The sequence below is a fragment of the Mustela erminea genome, chromosome X, assembly GCF_009829155.1.
Source record: "Mustela erminea isolate mMusErm1 chromosome X, mMusErm1.Pri, whole genome shotgun sequence".
Classification (NCBI taxonomy): domain Eukaryota; kingdom Metazoa; phylum Chordata; class Mammalia; order Carnivora; family Mustelidae; genus Mustela; species Mustela erminea.
In genome coordinates, this window is record NC_045635.1 from 14,571,609 (window position 1) to 14,599,142 (window position 27,534).

General features: G+C 42.1%; 1 protein-coding gene across 3 annotated transcripts in view; it reads left to right on the forward strand.

The window, feature by feature from the left end:
* Positions 1–770: 770 nt before the first annotated feature.
* Positions 771–27,534, forward strand: part of PPEF1 (protein phosphatase with EF-hand domain 1) — a 113,877-nt gene continuing 87,113 nt past the window's right edge. The window contains exons 1-5 of one of the 3 annotated variants that reach the window (XM_032331525.1): positions 771–934; positions 1,454–1,697; positions 7,460–7,546; positions 9,665–9,766; positions 16,385–16,551. In XM_032331525.1, the coding sequence (XP_032187416.1) occupies positions 16,479–16,551 (73 nt within the window). In that variant the 5' untranslated portion in view covers positions 771–934; positions 1,454–1,697; positions 7,460–7,546; positions 9,665–9,766; positions 16,385–16,478. The remainder of the gene's footprint in view (positions 935–1,453; positions 1,698–7,459; positions 7,547–9,664; positions 9,767–16,384; positions 16,552–27,534) is intronic. The other 2 variants (XM_032331524.1, XM_032331526.1) reach the window with 2 other exon arrangements.

The following is a 27,534-nucleotide window of genomic DNA, read 5'->3' on the forward strand; positions in this document are numbered from 1 at the left end:
ACTAACTTCAGCTTTGGTAAACTTAAAATCTTGTCTTAACTCAAGTGTATGCTTGACTCCTTCCCCCATCAACACCTTCACTTAATCAGTATTTGTCTTTTAGATGTCAGTTCAAAGCTTATTTTCTTTGATAAGCAATTATTGGCTTGACCTCCTGACTCATTCTCATAATACATGTACTTTTCCTTTGCAATTTCACATTTACCTTTATGAGTATTTAATTAATGTTTACTTCCCCCACTAGGCTATAAACTTCATGAGGGAAGGGACCTTGTCAGTTCTGGTATATCTCCAGGGTCTAGAATAGTGCCTGGCACACCATGGGTGCTCAACAAATGTTTGTTGACTGAGTATATGAATGAAACCAAGACAAGAATAAGTGCTCTTAAAGAAAATTCTCTGAAAACTTTTCTAAAGGCTTCCCAATGAGCACTTAATCCTCTCAGGCAATAGCAGCAAGGGTTGTGAACAGAAAGTCATGGATCTTTCCCAGGTCTTGTTTTAGCTAGTAGTTTCAGTGTTCCTCCAAGAAACCAACTCTGCTTTGTTTTCTGTGTTTGTGATGCAGAAATGGTTGACAGGGAAGCAAATGGTGGCAGAAAGAAAGCTTGAAGAACCGGAACCTGTCTTTCCAATACACAGGAAGTGGTTCTCTCATCCAGCTTGTATTGTTCACATTCTGTTGGCAGGACTGTCATATCTGCCTCTGACATTGTGGGGTTGCCAAGGCAACCTATTAAATAATCATTCTAGAATTTACCTCTGGAAAATTCTAGGTGAAGCTGAGGAATTCTCTTTAAGTAAGACTTATAAGTGTGACAATGGATAGTGTCCTGAGCCTGCAGGTCAGGCTGAAAGATTCAGCAACCAACGAAGTGAAGATCTAGGAGTCTATTTTCCTTGAACCTGTGCAGGACTGATAAAACTTAGAAGGGTAAGAACGCTTAATGGAGCAGATGAGTTGGATGAAATCTGGGTATGGAACCATATGACTAAAAGTTAGGCCTTCCTCCTCTGTTTAGCCAACTCTGGTAGACTCTATGTATGGAGTTTTGTGTATGGAGTTTATCATTCTTTAATATGTATTTTACATACTTTACTATAATTTATATTTGGGCGATCTTTATAGGGTAGAATTGGGTCACCCTGATGTAGAAGGAGTGTTGGTCACCAAATCGTAAGACCATAATGTTGGGGAGGCCAGCTAACTTCTCTGGGCCTTGTGTCCTCTCCTACAAAATGAAGGACTTTCCTGGGTAATTCCAGAGGACCAGAGTGTCTTACCACATCACAGGCTCACGGGGACAGAGCTCGAGGCCAAGGACCTCACGATGATCATACAAAGGGACTCCACTGTGTGCCTAGATCAATTTTGCCCAATTCCCAGTGCCTTGATATGAAAGGCAGTTGCATAAATGTATATTCTCATTTTATTTTTGTCTTGGAATGGCAGATTATAGCTCCTGCAGAAGGAAAATAAGAAGAAGTAAGAAATTACCATTACTCTGCCATTGACTCATGCTAGATGTCAAACTGTGATACATGCAAAACGCAAGCACATACAAGCTAAAGGAACAGATTGTGGCAATATTTAAAAATATCACAACTCTCTAAATAAGAAGCAGTTCTGATAAGCCTATTTGGCATTCATGCAAAGCACCCGTAACTCTGAAAAATCTGAATCGTACATTGCCAAGGTAAATTACTTCTACGCGGTAATTATAGATGCAAGTATATTGGATTACATGAGAATACCTGTCTCCCTCTCTCCCGGGCCTCTTCCTTTCCAGATTGTTGCTTTTTTGGTCTCCTTTGTTCCTTCCTCCTCCTCTTTTCCTTTAAATGTCTCAATTCTTCAGGCTTCTGGTTTCACCGCTCTTGCCTTCTTTCCCTCCCGGCTCTCCGTGGCTGTTTCATCTTCTCCAACCGCTTCAGTTGTTATCCATAACCTGGTGACCTCTTAATGAGAATCTATAGATTGATTTATTTCCTGGGCTCTACACTCAGGCTTCTGCTGCCGACGGGACATGTGAACTTGTTATTTTTCTCCACCTCCCTTTCGTGTTCTACCCACTAATACCACGGTTAATGGCATTGCCCACCAGACTGCATATGACAAGAGGGCAAGGAGGGTGTCTGTGTTGTCTGCCACGGTACACCCAGCGCTCGGCGTCATGCCTGGCATATGGTGGACACCCAGTAAATATTGAAGTGATTAACCCATCTATTACTTCAAACTAGAAACCTCCGTCCCTGCCTATACTCACTCTGGGACCTGAGGGATTTATTACCGGAAAGGCTTTCACATCAGGCCCCTCCTCTTCACCCCCACTGCCTCCCCCCGACCCTTGCTTTAATCCAGCCCTTCTCATCTCCTGGATTGTTGCCAGGGCTTCCTTGTTGGTCTTCCTAGGGCGGGCTTTCCCCCAGTTCCTCATCGTTGGACCCTCAGAGTGATATTCCTCAAGTTTGAATCTAATCAGATCACCCTCAGGCTTCCCTTCACTTAGAAATCAAGTTCGTGGGCCCCTGGGTGGCTCAGTCGTTGAGTGTCTGCCTTTGGGTTATGTCATGATCTTGGGGTCCATGGGTCGAGTTTTGCATCGGGCTTCCCACTCAGCGGGAAGCCTGTTTCTCCCTCTCCCGCTCCCCCTGTTTGTGTTCCCTCTCTCGCTGTGTCTTTCTGTCAAAGAAATAAATAAAATCTTAAGAAAGAAACAAAGAAAAGCAAGCAAGCAAGAAAGAAAAATCAAGTTCGCCCTCTGGCAGGCTCATACTGCATGGATTCCGTGGAGCCTCTATGGTGCTTTGAGAAAAAAAAGAATGACTGCATTTCATGGATTCTGAGATGTCCATGTTTTTCACATTTTTAGTACCTCTGAGATTGGAATGAGTCTTAAAATCGATGGAGCATAATGGTTTGATGGGTGGCTTTTTTCTTTCTTATCAGTATGTAAAATAATGATGTACCTATAATCAATGGTAACTGAAATTTGCAGAAATATACTGATATTTAAAAGTAGGGAGATTTCACATAAAAATATGTTCAGCTTCTCTTGAAAAATTACACTGGGCAACCCTGGACCAGGATTTCTGTCTGGCAGCCTAAGAGGGAGCAACCACTAAGTAGCAGCTGCCTCATTTAGATAAAAGCTGTATAGAATGTCCTGTCGCTTCTGCCTAAGCTGCTTCATTCATGTATCTTACCTGCCCCAGCCCATGCGAGCGCTTGAAATTGTAAGCCCTGACTGATGAGTTAGGGTCTGAATTCTTTGTCATGGTTTCTAAGAATGACCACAGCTACCCCAACCTACCCCCATCCTCTGCTCTATACATCCTCAGCCCCCCAGTCTCAGGAAACATTACTGAAATAGCACATGCTCCCACGCTCCCTGGAGTGCCTTTCCCATCTTTCATGTTCTATGAACTGCCTCCTCACTTAACCTGCAGAACGACTATCCTTCTAGACTCCAGTAGTACGTGGGCCTCTCTCTGTACCTGCACCTCCTCTCTTGAAACTACTTGTGGGCAGACCCGAGTCCCTCGTTCAACCGTGTACCTGGAAGGGAGATGGATCAGAATGTATTCATTGTTGTATCCCTGCCTCGTAGCTAAAACATGCTTAGTAAGTACCTGTTGAATAAAGAATGCTTGGGGTACGTTTTCTGACTAGGATCTCTGTTTTGTGAGTTTTGCCCATGGATAGAGAGCCAAAGGTGAAGTCAGAGGGAAGGGCCAGTGTTTTCCTTAGGGCTCGTAGTTTGCAGTCAGAGGTGCTGCTTCTGGCTGGGATTTGGGGAGGCCCCTGGCAAAGTCAACCTGTGGGGACTTTCGTATCTTGCAGACCCCAAGGCCCTAAACCAGAGCCAGCTCTGAAGCTTTTATTTTAAAATTCGTGTACAGTAAATATGGACACGTGGATAGGTTAGCGTAACCACCACCCTAAAAAATTAGGATACAGAACATTGCCCCAAAACTTGTTCTTGCTTCCTGCTTATAGTCACACCCCTGCCCCCATAAACCCTGACAACTACTGAGTGGTTCTCCATCCCTGTGGTGTTGTCTCCCAAGAATGTCATAGAAATGTATGTGATCTTTTAAACCGGGTTCTTTTACTCAACATAATGCCTTTGAGATTCATCCAGGTTTTAGGCATCAATAATTTATTCCTTTTTCTTCTTAAGTAGTATTCCACTGTATAGAGGTCCCACAGTTGCGCTTCCATTCACTCGCCAAAGGACATCTGGGTGTTTGCGTATTTGACCCTACGAACTTGTGTACAGGCTTTTGTGTGAATATAAGCTTCCTCTAGAGTAAATACCCAGGGCTAGGATTGTGGTGTCATATGGTAAAATGTATGTTCCACTTTATAAGAAACTAACCGAACTATTTTTCAAAGTAAATGTACCATTTTGCATTCTCACCAGCAAAGCATGACGGTCCAAGTCACTCCATATCCCAACCAGCGCTGGGTATGACTGGGTTGTTTTTAACTGCCTTAATAGGCTTACTGGGTTTTCTCATTGTGGCTTTGATTTGAACTTTTGCTCCTCAAATCCAGGCGAGGGGAACTGGAGGGAAGAAGATGGCCAACTCACCGCCACTCTTGTAGTACTTCAAACTCTGATCTTCTTCCTCAGTCTTCCTTCTGCTACTTACTTTTCAGAGTCCTTGTGTTACTTATTCATTGCTACATACAAGTTACCGAAAACCTTAAAGCTTAAAATGCACATTTATGATCTCACAGCTTCTGTGGGTTAGGAGTCCAGGCATGGCTTACCTGGGTCCTCACAAGCTGTTGTAGTCAATGTGTCGGCTACAGTCACAGGAAGGCTTCGCTGGAGAAGGATCCACTTCCAATCTCAAGTGCTTGTTGGCAGGATTCAGTTCCTTGAGGTCTGTTGGATCGAAGACGTCCATTCCTTGCTGGCTTTTGGTCAGAAACCTCCTTCGGTCCTCAGCCACGTAGGCCTCTCCAACATGGCAGCTTACTTCATCAAAAGCACACAACCTGTGAGGGTAATAGAGTCTGCAAGCAAGACAGAAAGCCACAGTTTTTTATAACTGAGTCACAGAAGCAATAGCCCAACACATTTGCCGTATTTTATTGATTAGAAATCCGTTGCTAACTAGGTCCAGCCTTACACTGAAGGGGAGGGGATTACACTGGAGCGTGAATACCAGGAGGCAGGGACTGTTGGGAGCCATCTTGGGTCTGCCTGCCACAGTCTTCAGATGGCTGCTCCACGGATCCTGTCCTGGCGTTTTATAGCTTTGTTCCACGGGAGAGGCAGGCAGAGTGGGTAGACTGTCTTTAGGTGACTCTCTCTGAAGCTTTTTGATTTGATTTCTGAAGCTTCGGGGTTAATTTTAGGAGTTTGTTTGTTTATTGTTTTTAACTTGAGCCATCTAGGACCAAGCTAGGCTTAGATTAAGCAGTGGTCAAAATTTAAATTCTCATACCTGCCAGTCTTCTGTTTATTAAATCACAACCATGGAGAGCTCAACTTTGTAGCCTCTTCAAAGCGACCTTGTAAACGTCAACACATAATGACAGCTGTTTCAGCCTGTCATTATGGCTGCTGACCAGGAGACCCCAACAGATACATCTGGCCAGCACTGGCCTTTATGAATTTCTTTCCCTGGATAGTGAATTATAACCCACTTTTAATTTCTTTTAATGGCTTTCTAATGACTTGCTAAATCTGGCCTCTCTTCTCTCTTACTTAATGTGGCTTTTCAATACCCAGAATTCATCCCTGGACATATGCTTGATCCTTTCTCTTTATTGAAACATAAAATTACTTGGTATTCTTTCCCTCTCTTTAAAAGGAAGTAGGCTCTTTAAATCAAGATTCTGTGAATGTTTTTGATCGTGAACCTGTCACAGTACAAGCTTTTTTAGAATGGACCCCTAACATGAGTATATTAATGTATTTGTAACAAATACTACTGAACTCATATATTGTGTACATTATCAAACATACATGAAAATAGGAAGTTCAAGAAGAATTTAAAAATAGATGAACATATGAGTTCTAATAATTTCCTTTCTATTATCCAAAGGGGTGCTATTGGGCATAAGGTATCAGGGGTCAGGAGTGGACAGAAACCTTAAGTACTCACTACCAAATAGATCAGCCCACATTGTTTCTTTTCTCAGTCTCTTCCTGAATCCAGCTGCTCTGTCTAGAATCTAGTATATTCCCCGGTGTGTTTCATGATCAGTAGGAGCCGCCCCTTTGAATTACCTTTCCTTGCTAGAAGATGGAACTGTGGCCAACTCCAGGACGCTTGTGGCCCAGGAGAGGTCTGCCGCAATGCCCAGTGTGTCCCTAGTGAGGTAACCAGCCTCTCCATTCCCCTCTCTCTTTCTGTAGCTTGCTCCCACCATAGACTAAACCAGGGCCCTGATCTGGGTTCCCTCAGATGCAGACTCTGAGAAAAGCATTTGAGAGCAAGGAGGGTGAAGGCAAACCCAGTAGGGAAATGGGGAAGTGAGCAGGGCAGGCGAGAGGACAGCCGAGGCAGCCAGGAAAGAGTAAGTCCAGCCTGCAGGGGCGGGGCTCAGTCCTAGCAGAGGAGCACGTTCCTCCGCCCACGTGTACAGCTACCCGCACTGTCATAATCAGGAACTCAGTGCTTTCCGATTTTGGTCTTACCTCTCCTGTTTCATGTCCTTGTTAAACACTGTGAGATACGCGCCATCTGCAAGAACCCTCCCCCCCTCACCTCTTTTCTTCTTGGTTAACTTCTAACTTCTGTCTGCTCAGGCATCACCTCTCGGGCTGGGCCTCCCTTCTTTTCTTTTCCTTTCCTTTTTCTTTAACCAAGCTTTATGTCTAACAGGGGGCTTGCCCTCACAGCCCTGAGATCAAGAGTTACCCCGCTCTGCTCTGCCGACTGAGCCGGCCAGGCACCCCAGCAGCATCTCATTTAGAAAACCTTTCATCCCCCTTTCTGGGATGGGGCCCTTTCTCTGTGCCCCGTCCCTGTCCTGTTAGAGATCTTATCATACCATACTGCTCGTATTTACTTGCATAATAAATATCTATTACATGCCTGGCCCTGTTTTAGGTACTTGGAGTTTATATTCCAACAGGAGAGCAAGATTTCAATTTGTGATTTTATTTTCTTATTTGCCTAGGTGTCTGCCCCACCTAATCACATCCATTTGGTTCCCCCTTTATGTCCCTGTCCTTCAGCAGCGCCTGTCACATAGGGAAGCTCAGAGGGTCGTGTGGCACTGTGTCGAATTGAAGAGCACAAGCCACCTTAGTTCAGGATGATTTGGTATTGCCATGGCCTTTTCCAACCTTTGCTGGGGGCTCTTTTCATATGATGATATGCCCACCCAGAGAGACATTGACCTTGACTGTTTGGGGGCACGAATCTATTAACTAGCGAATTTAAAACTGTGTTCACAGTTACTTTGCCAATTATTTTTTTCTGTTTTTAGCCTGGGAGAACACCTCCCTGCTCAGCTGGAGGGAAGTCGGACAGCATCTGAGAAGAGGCTGGGTTCGTCATTTTGCAAACACGTAAGGTGCTGACTGAGGCAGTGTAGTGTAAGGATCAGAAGTAAGGGTTTGAGAGTCAAAGTGCCTGGGTTCGGATCCCAGCTTTGCCACTCATTTGCTGTTTGACTTTGGGCTCTAGGTCCTAAAGTGTAAATAGGGAAGACAATAATAGTATATGCCTCATAGGATGGTGTGTGGATGAAATGAGATTACTACATGTAAGACTAACAAGTGCCTAGAACGTAGTACGTGCTCAGTGAACGCTATTGTTACTATGATTTATTCACATCCATCAGTGCTGGTTTATTCAGCAATTGGAGGCTGGGTCTAAGACTCTTGGTAGCACTCAAAGTCACATTCCAACATTCTTCCTACAATGGAAAAATACGGTGAAACTCTTCATTTAAGCAAATTCTAAGTTTTAGATCTATCACATAAAGGGCACGGCTCATGTAATTCATGGTCCAGAGACTGGCCATTAAAATAACCACCTAAGTCACAAGTTCTTTCCCTCCTTTCCTTTCTTTCTGTGATGAAACAAGTATTTGGTGAGTACCTTTTATGCATTTGGTACTAGGATTGCCAAGAGGAATGAAATGGACCCTGTCCTTTCACATATAAGAGTGAAAATTTCCTCTGCATTTCACATGTACAAGGACAAATTACAGAGCACTTTGCAAGAGCTCTAGAATTGGACGCATACGTGGCTTTGAGAGCCAGGGCACAGAGCGCCTAACTCCCCTTTGGTGCTTTAAGAAAAGCTTCACACAGAGGAGGTGACATTTGAACAACCAAATCTAGACATAGCCATCATTTAACCACTGTGGACTGAACAGGCATTTGGCCGGAAACAGCCACAGAGCGACATTGTCCACTATTTGTCTCCTAGCCTGGGTAATGACACTATCGTTTGCACAGTGGATAGCGGCCTCACCAGGCCCTAGTCTTGGAGCGCCTACCATGGAAACCTGTACGTTTGTACTGCCTCCTAATGAGGCCCTCTGATCATATTTAATATGCTAATGGGAGTACAGAAGCCCAGAGCTGCCTCTCCAGTTATTTTTTAAAGTGACTCCATTAGCTTTAATCGTGAGCTAGGCGACCACTTCCTTGGATCCCCTGTGGCTCTCAAGTGCAGAAAGGAACGGCTAGAGAGCAGCCTGGGCGGGGTTAGCATATGATTTTGGCCCAAGTCCTTTCAATCCGAGCTTGCAATGCAGAAGGCCAGGAAGCGGGAAAACACGCCGGCTGGCCAGCCAGGCAGGACTGGGGAGGAGAACGGCTGTGGACGCCGCCGCCGTGGCTTTGGGCCTCCGGGAGCAAGATGACCCCGGAGGGCCTCCAAAGATGTTGGAACCCAGGCTGGCGGCACCCGCCTTGGTACCGGCTCCCTCCTCTTCCTTCTCAAAGTCAGCAAGATCACGGGGTGCACTCTCAGTTTCCTCCCCACCGCGGGGGGCAGGGGAATCTGTCTCCCCCTGATGGGTTCCCCACCATGCAGCTAATGGAACAGCTGGAGGAATACCACCGGGCGCAGCACCTGGGGCCGCGCCCTTCCCCTCGGGCCTTTTGGAGTCCCAAGGAGGAAGTGCCCCCTTCTCCTAGCCACACGCACGTGGCTGCGGTCTTGCCTAAAAACCAGCCTTGGTGGACCTCCAGGATGGACCACAGAATGCTCTTCTGCCCTTACTTAGAAAAATTCACCGTGTGTTTTGTATCGAGGCAGATTATTTATGCCAACAGCAGCCTATTGGTCTGGCCCTGCCTGTCCAGGCCCAGGGCCCCTTGAAAGCAGTCATGTGACCACAACCCATTGCTTGAGCGTGTCCCTTGATCTCCGAGCTGATGGGAATGCGGCAGGGCCAGGCCAGACAGCTGGGGCTCCCAGCCCAACTCGGCCTCTCCCGGATCTGTTGACTCTGGGCCCCTCTTCCAGGCTGAAAGGCAAAGCCCCCAAGGCCCGCTGGAATTATTTCTTTGTGTGTGTGCATGTGTATTTCTTTCTTGATTTCTTTAAGCAAGAGTTCTCCCTGCAGAGAGCGGCGAGGACTCGGGATGTGGAGTGTGTGCACGCGTGCCTGCTCGCGCGTGGGTTCGGGGGGCGTGCTCCAGAGACAGCTGGACTTGTACTGCTTTTCTTTCAGGCCTCTGCATCCCTCATAAAGAAGGTTTTTTCCTTGTTCTGGGGTCTCTTGAAACACCTGGGGTGAGGAAAACCCTCTGCATCAGCCAAGCAGAAGAAAGAGGTAATATGTTTGCTTGTCCTTAGGTGTTTTGAGCAAGCAGAAGTCTACCATATAAATATCGATTGTGTAGTGATGGGATAGGAAATGTGCACACCTTAAAGTTTATTTTATGGCTTTGCAATTTCTCAGAGTGATGTTTTTCTCAGAGATTCTGATTCCAAATCAGCTGTCCTCATCTTAGAAAGGGGTACAGATGACTTTGCCGTTTGAAGGATTGCAGCCTATTTCAAAGGAACTTGACATTTGGAAAAACTCTGTGGTCACTTGGGTGAGAACTAGAAATGAGGGAAGAGATACTTGGAGAAACCCTTCAAAGCCCATGACGCAACTTCATGTTCAGAAATCTTCCCGTAGCCCCCTTGGCCTGTTGCTATCTTGGAAGATCATTGGGTTTCCGTCTCTCTTTTGGAAAGGGAAACCGAATTCCTTGAAATGTTCAAGAATTCTCTTTAGTGATTTGGGGCTTCAGACTGGATCTGAGACCAAGATGTAGACAACCTTATAGTGGACATTTTTGTTCTTTAACCATTGACCAGAACGGGTCTTTGGGGCTGCCAATGGTCAGCTGTGCCATGGGGCACCATATTTAATTTCTGAATCTCAGTTCTTCATCTATAACACGGGAGTGATGGACACACCTTAAAAGTTTGTGTGAAGATTAGCTGGAGAAAGAGAAACATAGAGCAACCACTGGGCTGGGTAAACAGTAGTCCCTTGATAAGAAGTAGTGATTTTAGCTATTATGATTATTACTGGCGTAGTGTTCTTTCAGATCTTAGTGCTCTCTGAGGAAGAGAGTTCATTTCTTATGAATCTGCAATTATCCCAGAAGGAGTAGACCTCGTAGGGTTTTAGCCTCCGGAGGTCCCAGACCATGCATTCGGAAGGAAGAGATCTGAGCAAACACAATCTCGTTTCAACACTTGACCATGGTGAGCCCCTGCCTGTGCATGGCCCCCCTCCTCCCTCATTCAGCTAAGAGGAATTGCTTTTTGTTCAAGCTGGTTCTTTGCACTGCTGAACTCCTCAGTAGTCCTCAGTACAAGCTGGTCAGGTAGGCGCTATTATCCCATTAAGAGAAAACGGAGGTACAGAGGAATTTATGTTAATTAGTTAAATAATTCATTTTTATTTATTTATATAAGTAGGCTCCACACCCAGCGTAGGGCTTGAACGCACCACCCTGAGATCAAGACTCGCATGCTCTACTGACTTCAGCCAGCAGATAGCCCCAGTTTCTTTGACTTCTAAACCCCAGACCCCACTGAGCCATCATTAGGCTCTTAGGAACAACACATGTTCTGGAGATGCTTTACCTCAAAAGGGTCCCCTGCTAGGCTGTTTGGGAAATGGTGGACACTCTGGCTTTTTTCTCAGAGATTCCTATTAGAGACGCATAGTAACGTGTTGAAGGCTCTAAGGAATCTTGCCGTCAAGAAATCTGTTTCACCCGACTTCTCCTCAACTTATTCGACTGTGGGGCCTTTTTTGCCTCGTGCCTAGAATCATATAGCATGGAGAACTACTCTTCCACAAACACACTGTGGAAAACCTGGAACCAGGCCAAGCTGCCTCTTGATGACCATCCTGTCAGATACAGATACCGTCAGACGCCTTCTGGTATTCAGTGGCGTTTCTCCTTCTTTTTAGTCTTTTATCTGATGAGAGCCGGCAAGAGTCACCGGGTCTGTCTCACAGACACATTTAAGACCCCAGCCACAAGGGTACGAACAAGGAAAGGCTACAGTGTTCTTCTGGAAACGGAGTGCTGGAACGGGCCTCTCTAGCGCCATCCACCAGGGACTCCTCTACCCCACTCTGTGCCCCTTAGTCATCCTTAGGCCACCGACACCAGGCTATAGAACCCCTGGTGACCACCACAGAGAACACAGCAAGGCGAGCCTCAAGAGACATCTGTCCTCCATGCGTCCCACCTTGGGCGGTGGGAGTGTGTTGCCCGTTGAAGTACACTGGGTCCTGGATTTGGGTTCCTCAGGGTCAGAGCTGGAGGAGGAATTTCTCATAAAAGGCAGCATCTCTGAGAAAGGCTGAGTTTTCAGCATGGGAAACCGCCCAAGCCCCATCTCGAATGCCAGAGGCAGAATCAAGGCCCAGGTAGCTGAGCGGGGGCGTGGGAGTCCAATAAGACTGTAGTCTGGAATGAAATGAAGAACAAATAACAGCTTGGGGAGGCAGGGCTAGCACTTGGAGGGTGCTTGATGGCTGAGGTTTAGCTTGGCTCCAAGGGCCATCATTTGTTCATTCCATGTATTTTCACCTTGGGAAGTGAAAAGTGGGTAGCATGAAAAGAGCTGGACCTCAAACCGTTGGGCCCTTCAGTGGCCCCCCAGCCCCCACGCACAGTAAAAACCTTCCAGCAGAAGCCGTAGAAACCTTTTCTTTTTCAGATTAGAAGTGAGTGCCAATGATGAGTCACTGTTTCATGTTTGTGCTTTAAAACCATCCTCGACATATAAATATTGGTAGGGGCAGCCTCCCCGGGCAAATTTCAAGCTGTTTTCTTTGCTAAGAGCCACCTTTTCAGTGTCCATATCGTTGAGGATGCGTCCTTGGGTCTTTGTGAACCCTGAAGAAGCTCTCCACCTCTTGAGCCACAGGACCCCTTTCAGGCCTTAGGGTATCATTTCTCCGGAGACTTCTTTGGCACACTAAGTGCTTTTCTAATGCTGACAGAGGGCTGGAAATGCAAGGAGCTTCGATTTTTCTCAATAATGGAAAATCCCCCGATCATTTTTATCAGCCTTGCAGCCAGCTGGAGATGTCCTCAAAGGTACATACGCTGCTTACAAACTTGTTTTCCTCTCTGGCTTTGAGTGGGTGATGGCAGTGTACTTTGGGCTCTGTGTGGGAGTATTAAGTGGCCCCTGGCCTCACCCAGATCTTGTTTTGGTGAGCATTAAAATAGTTCTTTTGGTTTGTTTGTTTTACCTGTTACCCGAAGGAGAAAAACAGTTGAAGAATAACTTGCTTAATACTTATTTAGTAGTATAAAAATTTCAACAGCAAATCTTTTCCTAATAATGAAAGAATTCTGGAATAATTCTCAGTTTTTCTCCATTGTGATTTTAAAATCCTCTTTAAAAATGAATCTGTAAGTACTACCCATTTTCTGGTTTAATAAAAGGCTTTTGTATAATGAAATAGCAGGCATCTGTGCACCAAGTCATGGACTAATACTGGCTTTTAGCATTTTTTTTTTTAAAGATTGTATTTATTTATTTATTTATCTGAGAGAACGAGAGCGAGCGAGAGAGAGAGCGCACAAGTGAGTGAGCTTGAGCAGGGGTAGGAGCAAAGAGGGAAGGAGAAGGAGAGAAAGAATCTGTCCAGCAGACTCTGCACCAAGCATGGAGCCCAGCGCAGGGCTCAACTCCACAACCCTGAGATTATGACGTGAGTTGAAATCAAGAGTCAGATGCTCAACCGGCTGAGCCACCCAGAGCCCCAGCAATTAATTTTTTTTTAAAGATTTTATCTATTTATTTGACAGACAGAGATCACAGGTAGGCAGAGAGGCAGGCCGAGAGAGAGGAGGAAGCAGGCTCCCTGCTGAGCAGAGAGCCTGATGCGGGGCTCGATCCCAGGACCCTGGGACCATGACCTGAGCCGAAGGCAGAGGCTTTAACCCACTGAGCCACCCAGGTGCCCCAATAAATAAAATCTTTAAAAAGAGAACGAAGGACGCTAGCTTAGGAAGCTCCATTAATGCATTTAGCATTTATCAAACACCTGCTATGTGAAAGGCACTGTGAAGGTGCCAGAGAGTCAAGGAGTATTTAGAAAGAAAGATACCCTTGGACCTTACAGTCTAACAGAAATATACTCAAGTTTGATCCTTTTTAGTTCCTAGTGAATTTTTTACATGAAATTTGCTTGTGTAATGAACTCAGGGGTGGCTGAGAACCAAATGTTTTTGGAGAGATATTGCTTTATTTTATTTTATTTTTTTCTGGAAAAGAAAAGATTGAAATGTCTCACTTCTTTTATTCTTTTTTAAAAGATTTTTATTTATTTATTTGACAGACAGAGATCACAAGTAGGCAGAGAGGCTGGCAGAGAGAGAGAGAGAGGGGGAAGCAGGCTCCCTGCTGAGCAGAGAGCCCAATGCGGGGCTCGATCCCAGGACCCGGAGATCATGACCTGAGCCAAAGGCAGCAGCTTAACCCACTGAGCCACCCAGGCGCCCCGAGAGTCTTCATTTTTTAATAACCTCCCCTGGTGAATCTGATGGTGCTCGTCAGGGAGCACTGATCTAGGTGCGTGGAGAAAGTCACCAGGAGGAGGTGAACGACTTTGAAGGGTAATGAAGGACCCCAGCGGGTGTGTTCTCAGAGGTGCTACAGACAACCTATAAGAAATTGCTGAGTACAGGGACGCCAGGGTGGCTCAGGAGCATCTGACTAGGTTTCACCTTGGGTGGTGGTGTCGGGGTCATGAGATGCGGCCCCAGTCTACTCGTCTGCTTGGTATTCTCTCTCCCTCTGCCTCTCCCCCTCCCTTCCTCTCTCTCTCTCCCCCAGCCCTGTTTCTAAATAAATGGATAGAATCTTAAAAAAAAAAAAAGACACTTCTGAGTACAGAGAGAAGGCAGGTGATAGGTAAATACTGCCCAGATTTCAAAAAATGAGAAAAGAAGAGAGGCCAGAAACCACTGCTTTATAAGCCTGACATGACCTTTGGAAAAATTCTGTTCCAAACAGATGGAGTCAGAGCCTGCAGAGGAAAATGTGATGATCCTTAGGTGTCATCATGGGTTTGCTCAAATACTGTCACTATTAAAGACTGTCAAATGTGGCTACACGTTAGAATCATCTGGGGAGTTCTTAAAAATCTTGATGCCCAACCCCCCACCCAGTACCAGTTACATCAGAATCTCTGGGGCTGGGATCCAGGCCTCAGTCTCCCTTAATGCAGTGCTGGCTGAGCACTGGGAGTTTTAAAAGCTCCCCCGGCTATGGTAAGAGGCAACAAGGTTTGATAACCAATTTCTCTATATGACTTTAGGTAAGTTGCTTGACTTCCTTGTACTTTGTGTAAATTCCAGGCAATTTTAAAAGTGTCTCGCACCTTTCAACTTTTGTGATTCTGTTATTAAAAGTCCTGCCCAACTGATTTCCTCCTTTGTTCCCTCCTTCTGTCCTCCTCCCCTTCTTCATTTTCTTCTTCTGGGGGCTGGGATAGTCGAGGTGTTAATGGATGTATATTAATTTCATGAAAATATTTAGCAAAATTTCCCAGGATGTTATGACAGGTGGATTTACTACCTAGCTGCACAAATATGCTGAGAGTGTGAATGAAAGGGTCCTGTAATGACCCTGGAGAATGGGTTGGAATGGAAGGCTCCAGCGGCTATTGTGCCCTCGGAGCTGACCTTGTCAACATTTTTTACCCATTATGTAGGTAAGAAAGATATGATAGAGATGCCTGTCAAATTTGGAGATAACTCAACATTTAGGAGGGTTAATTCATACCATACATAAAAGAATCAGGTCTAGCTCTGATCAAAATATCTGTTTATTAAGGTTATTATTGTTTGAATGGTATTTCCATAATTCAAATATTTCGCTCATTTTATTTTTTCTCTTTCTTTAGTTGAGTCATAGTTTTGAGGCTTTTAGTGTACTGCTAATGGAGAAACGACCCTACCAAAAGGACACTTTGGTAGCGTCCAGTCAGTTGTTCTCTGACTTTGTTCCTATCATGAAATGCAAATAGATTAGATCAGGCTGATTTGGAGCAATACAAAATAAAGGAAACATCACTCCCAAAGCCACGAGGTAGAATACTAAAATCCAGTTGAGCAGTTTCAACCAGCGAGTGTGAGGATAGACCTGGGAGCGGAGGTTGTCTCAGAATCACATAGACAGCTTATTTAAAAAGGGCCCACCGGACTCTTGATCTCAGGTTGTGAGGTCAAGCCCTCTTTGGGCGTAGAGTTTACTGGAAAAAAAAAAAAAAGGAAGAAAATAATACAAACAAACAAAAAGGGCACTTGGCCCCCTTCCCCCATTGTGGCACCTTAGTCTGGGGGGTGGGGGGTGGCCTGGAGCCTCCTTTATAAAAACAAGCTCTCCAGCTGATTCTGAGAAATAGTGTTGAGGAACTCACTTCGATTTGAATTTTGGCAGAGTTGTTCAAACATGTTGTTTTGTCATAGTCTGTCTCCAATCTGTGTTTTTAAAAGCCTAGATAGATTTAATTATTTTGCGCTTACAGCCCAAACAGTTAACTTCTATCAGGTCCTCCATATCCCATTCCCTGTGTTTCCATTAGAAAATCCTATGCTCTTACATTTCTGTTTTCCTTTCTGTTTTCAGTGCTTTATTTTATACAGCATTCATACAGACCTTGATCTAACCTTGACTTGGGGAAAAGATAGTTTACGTGTAGCAAAAAAAGCAATCTATAGCTGCTCGGCGGCTGCTGTTGTGTTCTGGAAAATGAACCGCATTAGATTATGTCTGATCACTTTCCACATCACATGATGAACAGCAGTTGAGAAGAAGCATAAAATGAATCCTGCTCAGCAGCCCTTAGATACCTTGCTGTTAACGGGTGCTTTCCCCCCTCCCCTCCCGCCTGTGTCTTCCTCATCAGGATCTATGCCTGAGGTGGATCAGCTAGGAGGGGCTCCTCGCAGCATAAAGGGAGGCACTTTTCACACTCTGTTTCGGAATGAGAAGTTCAATTCATGAGCACACATGATTTAGAAGACATGGGCTGTGGGACTTCGTCGTCAACGAAAGACAGGAAATCTGAAAAAGGTGAGTGCCAGTGGGAGGTGGGGGGTGCCTGTTTTCTGGAACGGCCAAGAGAGACTGAGCCAGCTTCGCCCTCTCCCCTTTCCCGGGGAAGTCACTCGCTTCTCCAGCCGCCCCGTGCGCTTGTGCACAAGGCGCCGTCACTCCAGCTGAAGGCTGAATGTTGGCAGAACGCGGGAAACTACCTTTAGGAAGATGTGGCTTTGAATTTAGGATGTACCATAAAGTATTATCTAAGAAAGAGCTTATGTTTGATTTGATTTCAGCTGAGAACGTACAGTATAAAAATGTGAATTTCAAACCCAGTGGCAGGGAGTAAGAAAGCCTCTGGAAATTTCTCTCTGTTTATTCAATATGCTTATAAGTAGCTATATCCAAACCTCTGTGGTGTTTAGCAGCATCATTGACTTTTTATTAGATTTTGTAACTCAGTGATCGGATTATTTTTTACAGCTATTCAACACAGAACTTTATGAGATTTGCCCCCACATTTTTAGACTGTTGCAGGTAGAATTTGGGAAACTCAAGATCATCGGCTTCCAAAAAAGTGTGTTGTTTCTAAATTCCACAACCCCCATATAATTAGAGGCTTAAATATTTCCTTGTTTATTTCGTCCTGAAGTTCTTTCTCATACCTACTGAAATCGAGCTACAACTCACTTGAGTGTTTAAGAGACAGAGTCTCCACAAGCAGATAAAAGTAAAAATAAACTGGGCTGATTATGTGAATAATTCTCTCTTAAACCTCCTTCTTTTCGTATCTAGCTTATGGATAATTTTCCCATATTCTACTCCACATCTTGTTTTAGGAAGTGCACTCAGGCTTAAGATGGACAGTTAGGGTGCAGGGTATTCTATACTAATTAGTGTGTGATGTTTTCTCTTGGGAATCAAGTGCCATTCCGCCTCCCAGCTGACTGATGCTGGTAAGTTAGCAAAGCTCATCTCCCACTTTGGAGACACAGGAGAGATGCACTAACTCTTTCAAATCTGTAAATCTTTCCAAAGCTGCAACTGAGCTAATTCCATGGTAATAATTTATTATAAAAGAGAAAAGGGAGTAATATTCTTTTTATATCTAGGATTATCCAAGATTCTTGAAATTTAGCCAAATTTCTCAGGTTACCAAAAAAAAAAAAAAAAAAAAAAAAAAAGCCACACCCAACTTGTAAAAGTAAGGTTTCTCTTTTTGAAATACTTCTCAACTTTTAAAATGTTGCAGGTAAATGGAAAATATTGCCTTAGATTTGGGGATGGGCTTTTCTTTTAATTTACCAAGGTGAAATGCACGTAGCACAAAATTAATCATTGTAGAGGGAAGTTTTCAGTGACATTTTGTTCATTCACAAAGTTGTATAACTACCCTTTCTAGTCCAGTTCCAAACATTTCCATCACTCCAAACCAAAACCCCTTAGCTATTAGACAGTTTCTCCCGATTTCCCTCTCCTTTCAGCCCCGGGCCACAGCCACTGTTGTGTTCTATCTCTGTGAATTTGTCCATTCTGGGTGGAATAGGTAAATAGGTAAATGAAATTGTGTACAACGTAACCCCTGCCGCCTTTCACTTGACATGTTTTTGGGGTTCATGCATGTTGTAGCATCTATCATACTTCATTCCTTTTCAAGGCTGAATAGTATTCCCTTGTGGGTATAGACCACATTTTATTTATCGATTCATTTGGGGATGGACATTTGAGTTGTTTCCACCTGTTCGACTACTGGGAATAGTGCGGCTATGAACATGGGCATATGTGTACTTGTTTAGAATTCCCGTATTCAAGTCTTTAGGGATATACACCTAGGACTGAAAATGCCTGGTCATATGGCAGTTCTTTGTTTAACTCTTTGAGGAAATGCTACCTCTTTTCCTGGATCACTTTCTTAAAAGAGCAGTTTTATGGAGCTATAATTCACAGGCCACGATTCACCGGTTTAAACCATAAAATTCATTGGTTTTTAGAATATTCACAGAGCTGTAAAACCATCACCACTAGCAGTTTTAGAACATTTTCACATCCCTCCCCCAAACCATTAGCAGTGACTCCCCTACCCATTACCTCCCCAGCCCTAGGCAATCACTAATCTACTGTCTGTCTCTACAGATATGGGCTTTTCTGGACATTTCATATCAATGTAATCAAGGCCACATGGAGTCTTTTCTGCCTGAATTCTTTCATTCAGCATAATGTTTTGAAAGTTCATGTTGTAACATGAATCAGAATTTCATTCCTTTTCATCTCTAAATAGTATTCTATTGTAGGAATATGCCACGTCGTATTCATCTATTCATCAATTGATGGACATTTGGGTTGTTTCTACTTTTTTACTATTGTGAACCTGCTATTATGAACATTCATGTACGCATTAGAGTGTATACACGTATTTTTGGTGCTCTTGGGTATATACCTAGGAGTATAATTGCTGTGTCATATGGTAGCTCAATGTTTAACATTTTGAGAAACTACAGTTTTCCCAAGTACCTACACCATTCTTCATTTCCACCAGCAGTGTGTGATGGTTCCATTTTTTCCACATCCTTCGTAACACTTGTTATTGTCTGTCCTTTTGATTACACCCATCCTGTTGGGTAAGAAATCGTAGTTCATTTAGGGTTTTCATTTGCATTTCCCTAATGACTAATGATATTGAGCGTTTTGTCCTGTGTGTATTAGCCATTTGCAGATCTTTGGAAAAATGTCTATTCAGATCATCTGTCTATTTTTAGTTATTCATTTTTATATTATTTTGTTGTGAGAATTTCCTTTATATATTCCAGTTACAAGTTCTTGATCAAATATATGATTTGCAAATGTTTTTTGTCTTTTAGAGGGCTGTTTTCTCACTTTCTTGATGGTGTCCTTTGAAGCAGAAAGGTTTTTAATTTTGATGAAGTCCAATTTATTTTTTCTTGGTTGCTTATGCTTTTGGCATCATGCCAAAGAATCCATTGCCCAAACCAAGATTATTTATGGCTGTGTTTTTTTTCTAAAACTTTTGTATTTTTAACTCTTACATTTAGGTTTTTGATTCATTTTGTGTTAGTTTTTGTATATGGTATGAGGAACAAAATTATTCTTTGCACCTGGACATCCAGTCATTGCAGTACCATTTGTTAAAAAGACTATTCTTTCTCCATTGAATGGTCTTGGTACTCTTGTCAAAAATCAGTTGACTTGGGACGCCTGGGTGGCTCAGTGGGTTAAACCTCTGCCTTCGGCTTAGGTCATGATCTCAGGGTCCTGGGATGGAGCCCATGCATTGGGCTCTCTGCTAAGCAGGGAGCCTGCTTCTCCTTCTCTCTCTGCCTGCCTCTCTGCCTACTTGTGATCTCTCTCTCTCTCTGTCAAATAAATAAATACAATCTTTTAAAAAAAATTTAAAAAATCAATTGACTATAGATATGAGGGTTTATTTCTGGACTCTGAATATTATTTCATTGATCTATAGGTCTATCCTTATGCCACGCTGTCTTGATTACTGTATTTTATAGAAGGTTTTGAAATTGGGAGTCTGAGTCCTTCAACTTTGTTTCTCTTTTGCAAGATTGTTTTGGCTTCCTGATTCCCTTGTATTTCCATATGAATTTTAGGATCAGTTTCTCAGTTTCTCAGAAGAAGCTATCTGGAATGTTGACGAGGATTGCACTGAATCTGTAGATCCATTTGGGGAGTATTGCCAGTTTAACCGTTAAATTATCTGATCCATGAATATGGAATGTCTTCCCAGTTGTTTAGGTCTTTAATTTCTTTCAACAGGGTTTTGTAGCATTCAGAATTTAAGTTATACCCTTCTTTTGTTAAATTTACTCTAAGTATTTTCATTGTTTTTAATACTGTTAAAAATGGAATTATTTTCTTAATTTCATTTTTGGATTGCTCATTGCAAGTGTATAGAAAACAATTGATAGCTGTATATTGATCTTGTATCCCAATATTTTGGTTGATTCTTTAGGATTTTCTGTTTACAAACTATGTCACCTGCTAATATAGTTTTACTTCTTCCTTTCTATTCTATACCTTTTATTTCATTTTCTTGCATAATTATCCTGATAGACCTCTCTTTGTGTTGAATAGAGAAATTCATGAATACACATCCTTGTCTTGTTCCTGATCATAGGGAGAAGACATTCAATCTTTCACCTTTAGTGTGATATTAGCTGTGGTTTTTTTCCAAGATGCCCTTTATCAGGTTGAGGAAATTAATTCTTATTCCTAGTTTATTAGTTTTTTGTTTTTTTTTAAATTAAGAAGTGGTAGATTCCTAGTTTATCGTTTTTTTGTTTTTTTTTAAAATTAAGAAGTGGTAGGGCACCTGGGTGGCTTGGTGGGTCAAAGCCTCTGTCTTCAGCTCAGGTCATGATCCCAGGGTCCTGGGATTGAGCCCCGAGTTGGGCTCTCCACTCATTAGGGAATCTGTTTCTCCCTCTCCCTCTGCCCTTCCCCCCAACTTGCGTGTTCTCTCTCTCTCAAATAAATTATATCTTAAAAAAAAAAAGAAGTGGTGTTTAATTTTGTCAAATGCTTTTTCTGCATGTATTAAAATGATCATGTAGCTTTTGCCCTTTATTCTATGATAAGTTAATTGAATTTTAGATGTTCAATCGACTTGGCATTCCTGGAATAAATTCCTCTTGGTCGTGGTGTATAATATTTTTTATATGTTTCTGGATTCAGTTTGTTAGAGCTTTGTTTTGGATTTTTGCATCTGTGTTCATAAGAGATACTGGTCCATAGTTTTCACGTGATGAGTTTGTGTGGGTTTGCTATCAGGGTAATACTAGGTTCATAGAATGAGTTGCAAAGTCTTTTCTTTCACATTTTAGAAGAGTTTGTGAAGAATTGGTATTCTTTAAATGTTTGGTAGAATTCATCAGTGAAACTGAGCACGGGCCTATCTTTGTGGGTAGTTTTTTGATTACTTATTCTACTTTTGTTATAGGTCTATTCAGAGTTTCTGTTTCTTCTTGATTCATTTTTAGTAGTTTGTGTGCTTCTAGGAATTTGCCTATTTCATCTAAGCTATTTAATGTATTAGCATATTCTTGTTAGAATATTCCCTTATAGTTCTATTTATTCTTCCACCATCTCTTGTGAATATGTCAATGTTTATTATGATTTCAATAAACCTGCTGAAAACTGAAGCAATGTTATTTACTTACATCTATGTAAGTAAATAAAGTTTTTCTCATTTAGAAATATTGTAAAATACAGTTTTTTTTATGAAAGTTTTTCTCATTTAGAAATATTGTAAAATATAGAGAAGCAGTTGGAATAATATTCATCATTTCTACTACCCAGTATGTCTACCCAGACAATAACTGTTAACATTTTGGTAATTTCTTTCTTTTTCTTTCTTTCGTTTTTTTTTTTTTTTTTTTTTTGTATAGTATAGATTTCTGATCATCCTAAATATTAATTTCTTGTAGCCTCACTTTTGGCACTAAGACATTATTATATAAACATTTATCAAGGTGTTATAAATGCTTTGTAAATAACATTTTAACCATTACTAAACATTTTACTTAATGGATAGACCGTCATAGTCTTAATTATTCCTCTAATATTGAACATTTTTTTCTTTTTAACTGATATAGACAATACCTGGGAGAATTTCTTTGTATAGCTTTTTCCTTACTTTGGATTATTCCCACATTCAGATGATTAGACGTGAACTTACTGTGTCAGGGGTTACAAATGTTTTGAAAGCTTTTGATAGAAAAATAATAGTATTTCCTGATTACTAACTACATGTTAGGGAGTGTTCAAAAGATCCTGTATACTTTTTATTTAATCCTTGCAATAAACCTAAGTAAAATATTATTTCTTTTTTGTTTAATTGAAAACATGCTCAGCGAGGTAAGTATTTGTCAAGGTCATATTAGTAATCACTGCCAGAGTTGGGCTTTGAACCCAGAAAGTTCTAAGTACAGTGTTGTGTTTTTGTGGTTTCTTTGTTTTCTTTTGTTGTTGTTGTTATTTTTTGTTTGTTTTTTTGCTGTCAACCATTACACCCTTTTACGGTGCCTCCCAATGTTGCTGCTCTTGGAAACTTTAATTAAATTTACTCATATAAAGTAGCTTTTATTTGCATAGTGCTTTTATACTTCTACAGGCCCTTTCATATACTTGGGTCTTCACAAACTGTGACGGATTGTTCTCAATTTGTAACCAAGGAAATGGAGGCTTTGAGAGGCAAAGTGATTTGCTTAAGAATGCATAGCTAGTAAGGGGCACAGCTGGGCTTAGGGCTTACTTCCTGTTTCTCCTGGTCTGACTGGTGTGAACAGCTTTTGCCCCCACTTTGGTCATTCAGAACCAATACAAAACTCTACCTCTAGAGTATCATGGCATTTTTTAAAAACATATTTATTTGAGAGAGAGACAGAGTGCGCATGCATGCATATGTGAGCAAATGGGGGAGGGGCAGAAGGAGTGGGAGAGAGAGTCCTTAAATAGACATTCCACTGAGTGTGGAGCAGGGCTTGATCCCACAACCCTGAGATCCTGACCTGAGTGGAAACCAAGAGTTGGATGCTTAACTGACTGAGCCACCCGGGTTCCCCTGTCATGGCATTTTTGAGAAAAAGTGCCTACATACAAAACTGAGGCTATCCCCTTCTTGTGGGGCTATCTATTTTCAGGTAGAGAAGTAGCATCCATGTTATATTATTATTGTTATTTTGCTTCTTTTGTGATATGCAACAGGGAAGAGAAAAATCATAGCTATCATTTATATTGCGTGCCTATTACATTCATTATTTCTATTTCTCTACAAAACTCTTGGAGGAAGCTCTGGGGCACTTGGGTGGGCTCAGTTGGTTAAACATTCGACTCTTGGTATCAGCTCAGGTCATGATCTCAGGGTCCTGTGATGGAGCCCTATGTTGTTGGGCTCCACACTCCGGGGGTGTCTGCTCATCCTTCTCCCTGCCCCCACTTGCACTCTCTCACTCTCAAATAAATAAATAAAATATTAAACAAACAAACAAACAAATAACAACTCTTGGAGGAAGCTTTGATTAGTCTCCTTTTCTAGATGAGGAAACTGAGACTTAGATTAAAGAACTGCCCTAAGTCATGTACTAGTTGACCTGCATTAGAACTGGCTCTGACAGATTTCGAAGCCCATACTTTTCTTAATATGCTGCCCTGACTTGTAAAATTGGAATTTATCCAGAAATAGAAATTATACATTGCAATTTCATTCTCCTGAACTTCACTTTATACTTAAGATTTTATATTTATGTATTTTGAACTAATAATCTATTGCACTTTTTTTTTTTTCCCATGGAGCACTGTGAGAACACGATGATTTATCCCCTTTTATTTCTTCCCTTGAGACCATTTAGAAATGCATTTATTTATTTACCCTAAGTGCTGAGGAGCCTACAAAGGCTTTTGGCTTTGATGCTCTAAGCTATGAAAAATGGAAATTTTCTCTAATGGAGATTGTTCTTTTAAAAAATATTTGTTCTTTTAAAAATATTTATTTTCACTTGTTAGTAAACCAAGTATTTCTTTAATTCCTGGAATAACATCTAGTTCATTTATTTGTTTAAAAATCTAATGTTCAAGCCATTCACAGTTACCTGAGAGATCTACCCTCAGCCCCTGATCCCCTACGTTCTCAGTCCCAAAGTTAAGTCCTTTACAGTGCTGTATATTAAACTTGGGACCTTCATGGAAAAACAATGAATGACCTTGTTTCCTTTATCTTTGTTGTTCTCCAAAAATTTTTCTGAAATTTTAAAGGGGCCCTTGCCATTCTTATTATTGTTGGAGGATTTTCCTTTATAACTGCCATCAAGCAGTCTTTCCTGGCATTCTGGGGTATAGCAGAAATCCCTGTGAGTTGGGTTCTCCCTTGTTTTCCTCAGTGAAATGGGACATTAGATAAGATGCTCTTTAAAATTCTTGCCACACAAAAGTCCATCAGAATGCTCTATAGCTGCAAGTGCATGTGGAGAGATGGGGGGGCATTGATTTCCCACTTCTACTTCTCTTGCTTGCTCCCTTAGCTGTCACCCCATTAACCTACTTTCTTTCTTTCTTTTTTTTCTTTCTTTCTTTCTTTCTTTCTTTCTTTCTTTTGAGAGAGAAAGAAAGCACTGCTTGCTAGTGGGGTACGGAATGGGAGAAGGAGCAGAGGGAGAGGGAGAGAGAGAATCTTAAATAGCTCCCTGCCCAGTGCAGAGCCTGATGTAGGCTTAATGCAGGGCTGGATCTCACCACACTGAGATCATGACTTGAGTCAAAGTCAAGAGTCAGTCCCTTAACCGACTGAGCCACCCAGGCGCCCCACCTTATCAACATTCTAACATGCTCAAGTGTCTTTCCTCTTTTTTCCTTTCCTTTTGATTTGGAGATACTTTTTTCCTCCTGCCATTCTGTTTCGCTTTACCCCCAACTTCTTATTTTTAAAAACTGCAAACCTCCAGAGAGAAGATGAAAGGCGAATACAGACAGCACCCACATCTCTTCACTGAGATTCACTACTCTGTCAACATTTTACCATTTTCTGTCTCCCTCTCTCCTTCTGTCTCCCTCTTCATTTGAAAGTAAGTTGTAGACAGTAGGATATTAACCTCCATATACTTCAGCATGAGTGTCCTAAAAACAGGGATATTCTTTTATATAACTGTATCACTCTGAAAAAAATATAGTGTTGGTGGATTAATATTGTGTAACTTAGAGTTCATATTCAGAATTGTCCTGTTGTCTAACATGGCCCTTTGTGACTGGTTTTTCCTTCCCTCTGGAAGAAAAGCCTTCCCTTGCCCTCTTCTTCCTTCCAGTCACTCTCCTCCCTCTCAGAGCTTACTCCCGGAAGGGACGTTCACACTGGTGTCTCCTGTTTTCTCTGTTGTATCCCATGGAAAGTGATTTTTGACAAGTTCTTGAATGACCCTGAAGTCCAGTGGACCATTTTTCAGTTCTTATTTTTCGTGACTTCCTGGTAGTACTTGGCACTCCGCAAACACCCCTCTTAAAATATTCCTGGCCCTTGGTACATTCTCCTGGGTTTCCTTGTGTCTCTGAACTGTTCATAAGGACTCCACTTTCTCCCAAGTTCTACATATTAGGATTCCTCTGGGTTGCTTTTGGTCCTTTTATTTTGTCACTCTAATGTTCTCCTTGGGTGACTTTACTTTCATGGCTTCAATGATCATCTGTATATCAAAACTGTGAAATCTTTATTTTTGGCCCATGTCGTATATTATATCCCTGGTTTGTTGGCATCATTTGAGAATCATTTTCTTTTCTTTTTTAAATTCCACTACAATTAACGCACAGTGTTATATTAGTTTCAGGTGTACAATATTGGGTGATTCGATAATTCTATATACTAGTCAGTGCTCATCATGGTAAGAGTACTCTTAGGGAATCATTATATTTTATTTTATTTTTAAAAGATTTTATTTATTTTAGAGAGAGAGTGAGAGGGGAAGGGGGAGAGCGGAGGAAGAGGAACAAGCAGACCCCGTGCTGAGCACAGAGCCGGTGCGGGGCTTGATCCCACAACCCTGAGATCACGACCTGAGCCGAAATCAAGAGTTCGGTTGTTAACTGACTATCCAGTCAGGCGCCCCAAGAATCATTTTATTTTATTTTTTTTTAAAGATTTTATTTATTTATTTGACAGAGAGAAATCACAAGTAGACGGAGAGGCAGGCAGAGAGAGAGGAGGGAAACAGTCTCCCTGCTGAGCAGAGAGCCCGATGCGGGACTCGATCCCAGGACCCTGAGATCATGACCTGAGCCGAAGGCAGCGGCTTAACCCACTGAGCCACCCAGGCGCCCCAGGAATCATTTTAAATGAGTACTTTTCTTTTTTCTTTTTTTTTTTTTTAATAATTTTTTTATTTAAGCACTCTCTATAACCAACATGGAGCTCGAACTTGTGACCCCGAGATCAGCTGTCCCATGCTCCTCTGCCTTAGCCAGCCAGGAGCCCCAAGAGTACTTTTCTTTGTAAAACGAGCCCACTTTCCTCATCTGAAATTATGATCCCTCTCAATAATAAGTTTTGGTTAGTCGTTCACTTTTTGATACAACAATGTACTGGCCTTGAGGTTTCTATAGGACCTGTACTACAAACACATTTCTTGCCTATATGAAACAGGCACACCAAAAATTGAAATGTCCTTTTTATTCTTTATACCCATTAAATGCATCTTCATATTTTTCTTTATTTGCTGTGTGACTAATCCATTTCTGCTTTAGAAACCTTCAGTATTATGAGAGTCTGCCATGGACTGTTTAGGTATCCATTCTAGAATCATGAGCTTTTAGAGGGTAGAAAGTATTACTGAAAGGCTATGAAGTCCCACCTCCCCATTTAAATGCTCTTTGCCAGCTTCCAGCCTGGACTAGACAATTCACAAAGAAGCCAGCTTTTAGTTGGATCCTGTTAATTGTTAGAAAATCTTGTTACAAAGAGACATGTTTCAACTGAGTGTAAGAAAGGCCATTACCTCGGCCCCAGTTGCCAGTTAGTTCCCGTAATCAGAACACTTTTCTTATATGATTGTGGCTTTATGTGGCATTATCTTTTTTAGCAGCTGCAAAAGACAAAATTTAATGCTGACTGTCTTTGACCTTGGGTGAATGAATGATTAGTAATTAATAACAAGGGAGACATAAAACAGAATTGCTGTCAAGACATTTAATTTTTTAAATTCTGAGTGGGGTTTGAAGGTCATTATTGAATTGTTGAATAGACCATATTTCCTATGAGAAAGTATTTTAATAATTTAAAATGCTAGTAGTACTTTTACATAGCTAAATTTCTTACATACTCAAAAATGTAATAGTTTTTTTTTTTTGCTTTTATTTATTTATTTATTTATTTAAAATTTCTTTTCAGCATAACAGAATTCATTGTTTATGTACCACACCCAGTGCTCCATGCAATACTTGCCCTCCCCAATACCCACCACCTGGTTCCCCCAACCTCCCACCCCCACCCCTTCAAAACCCTCAGGT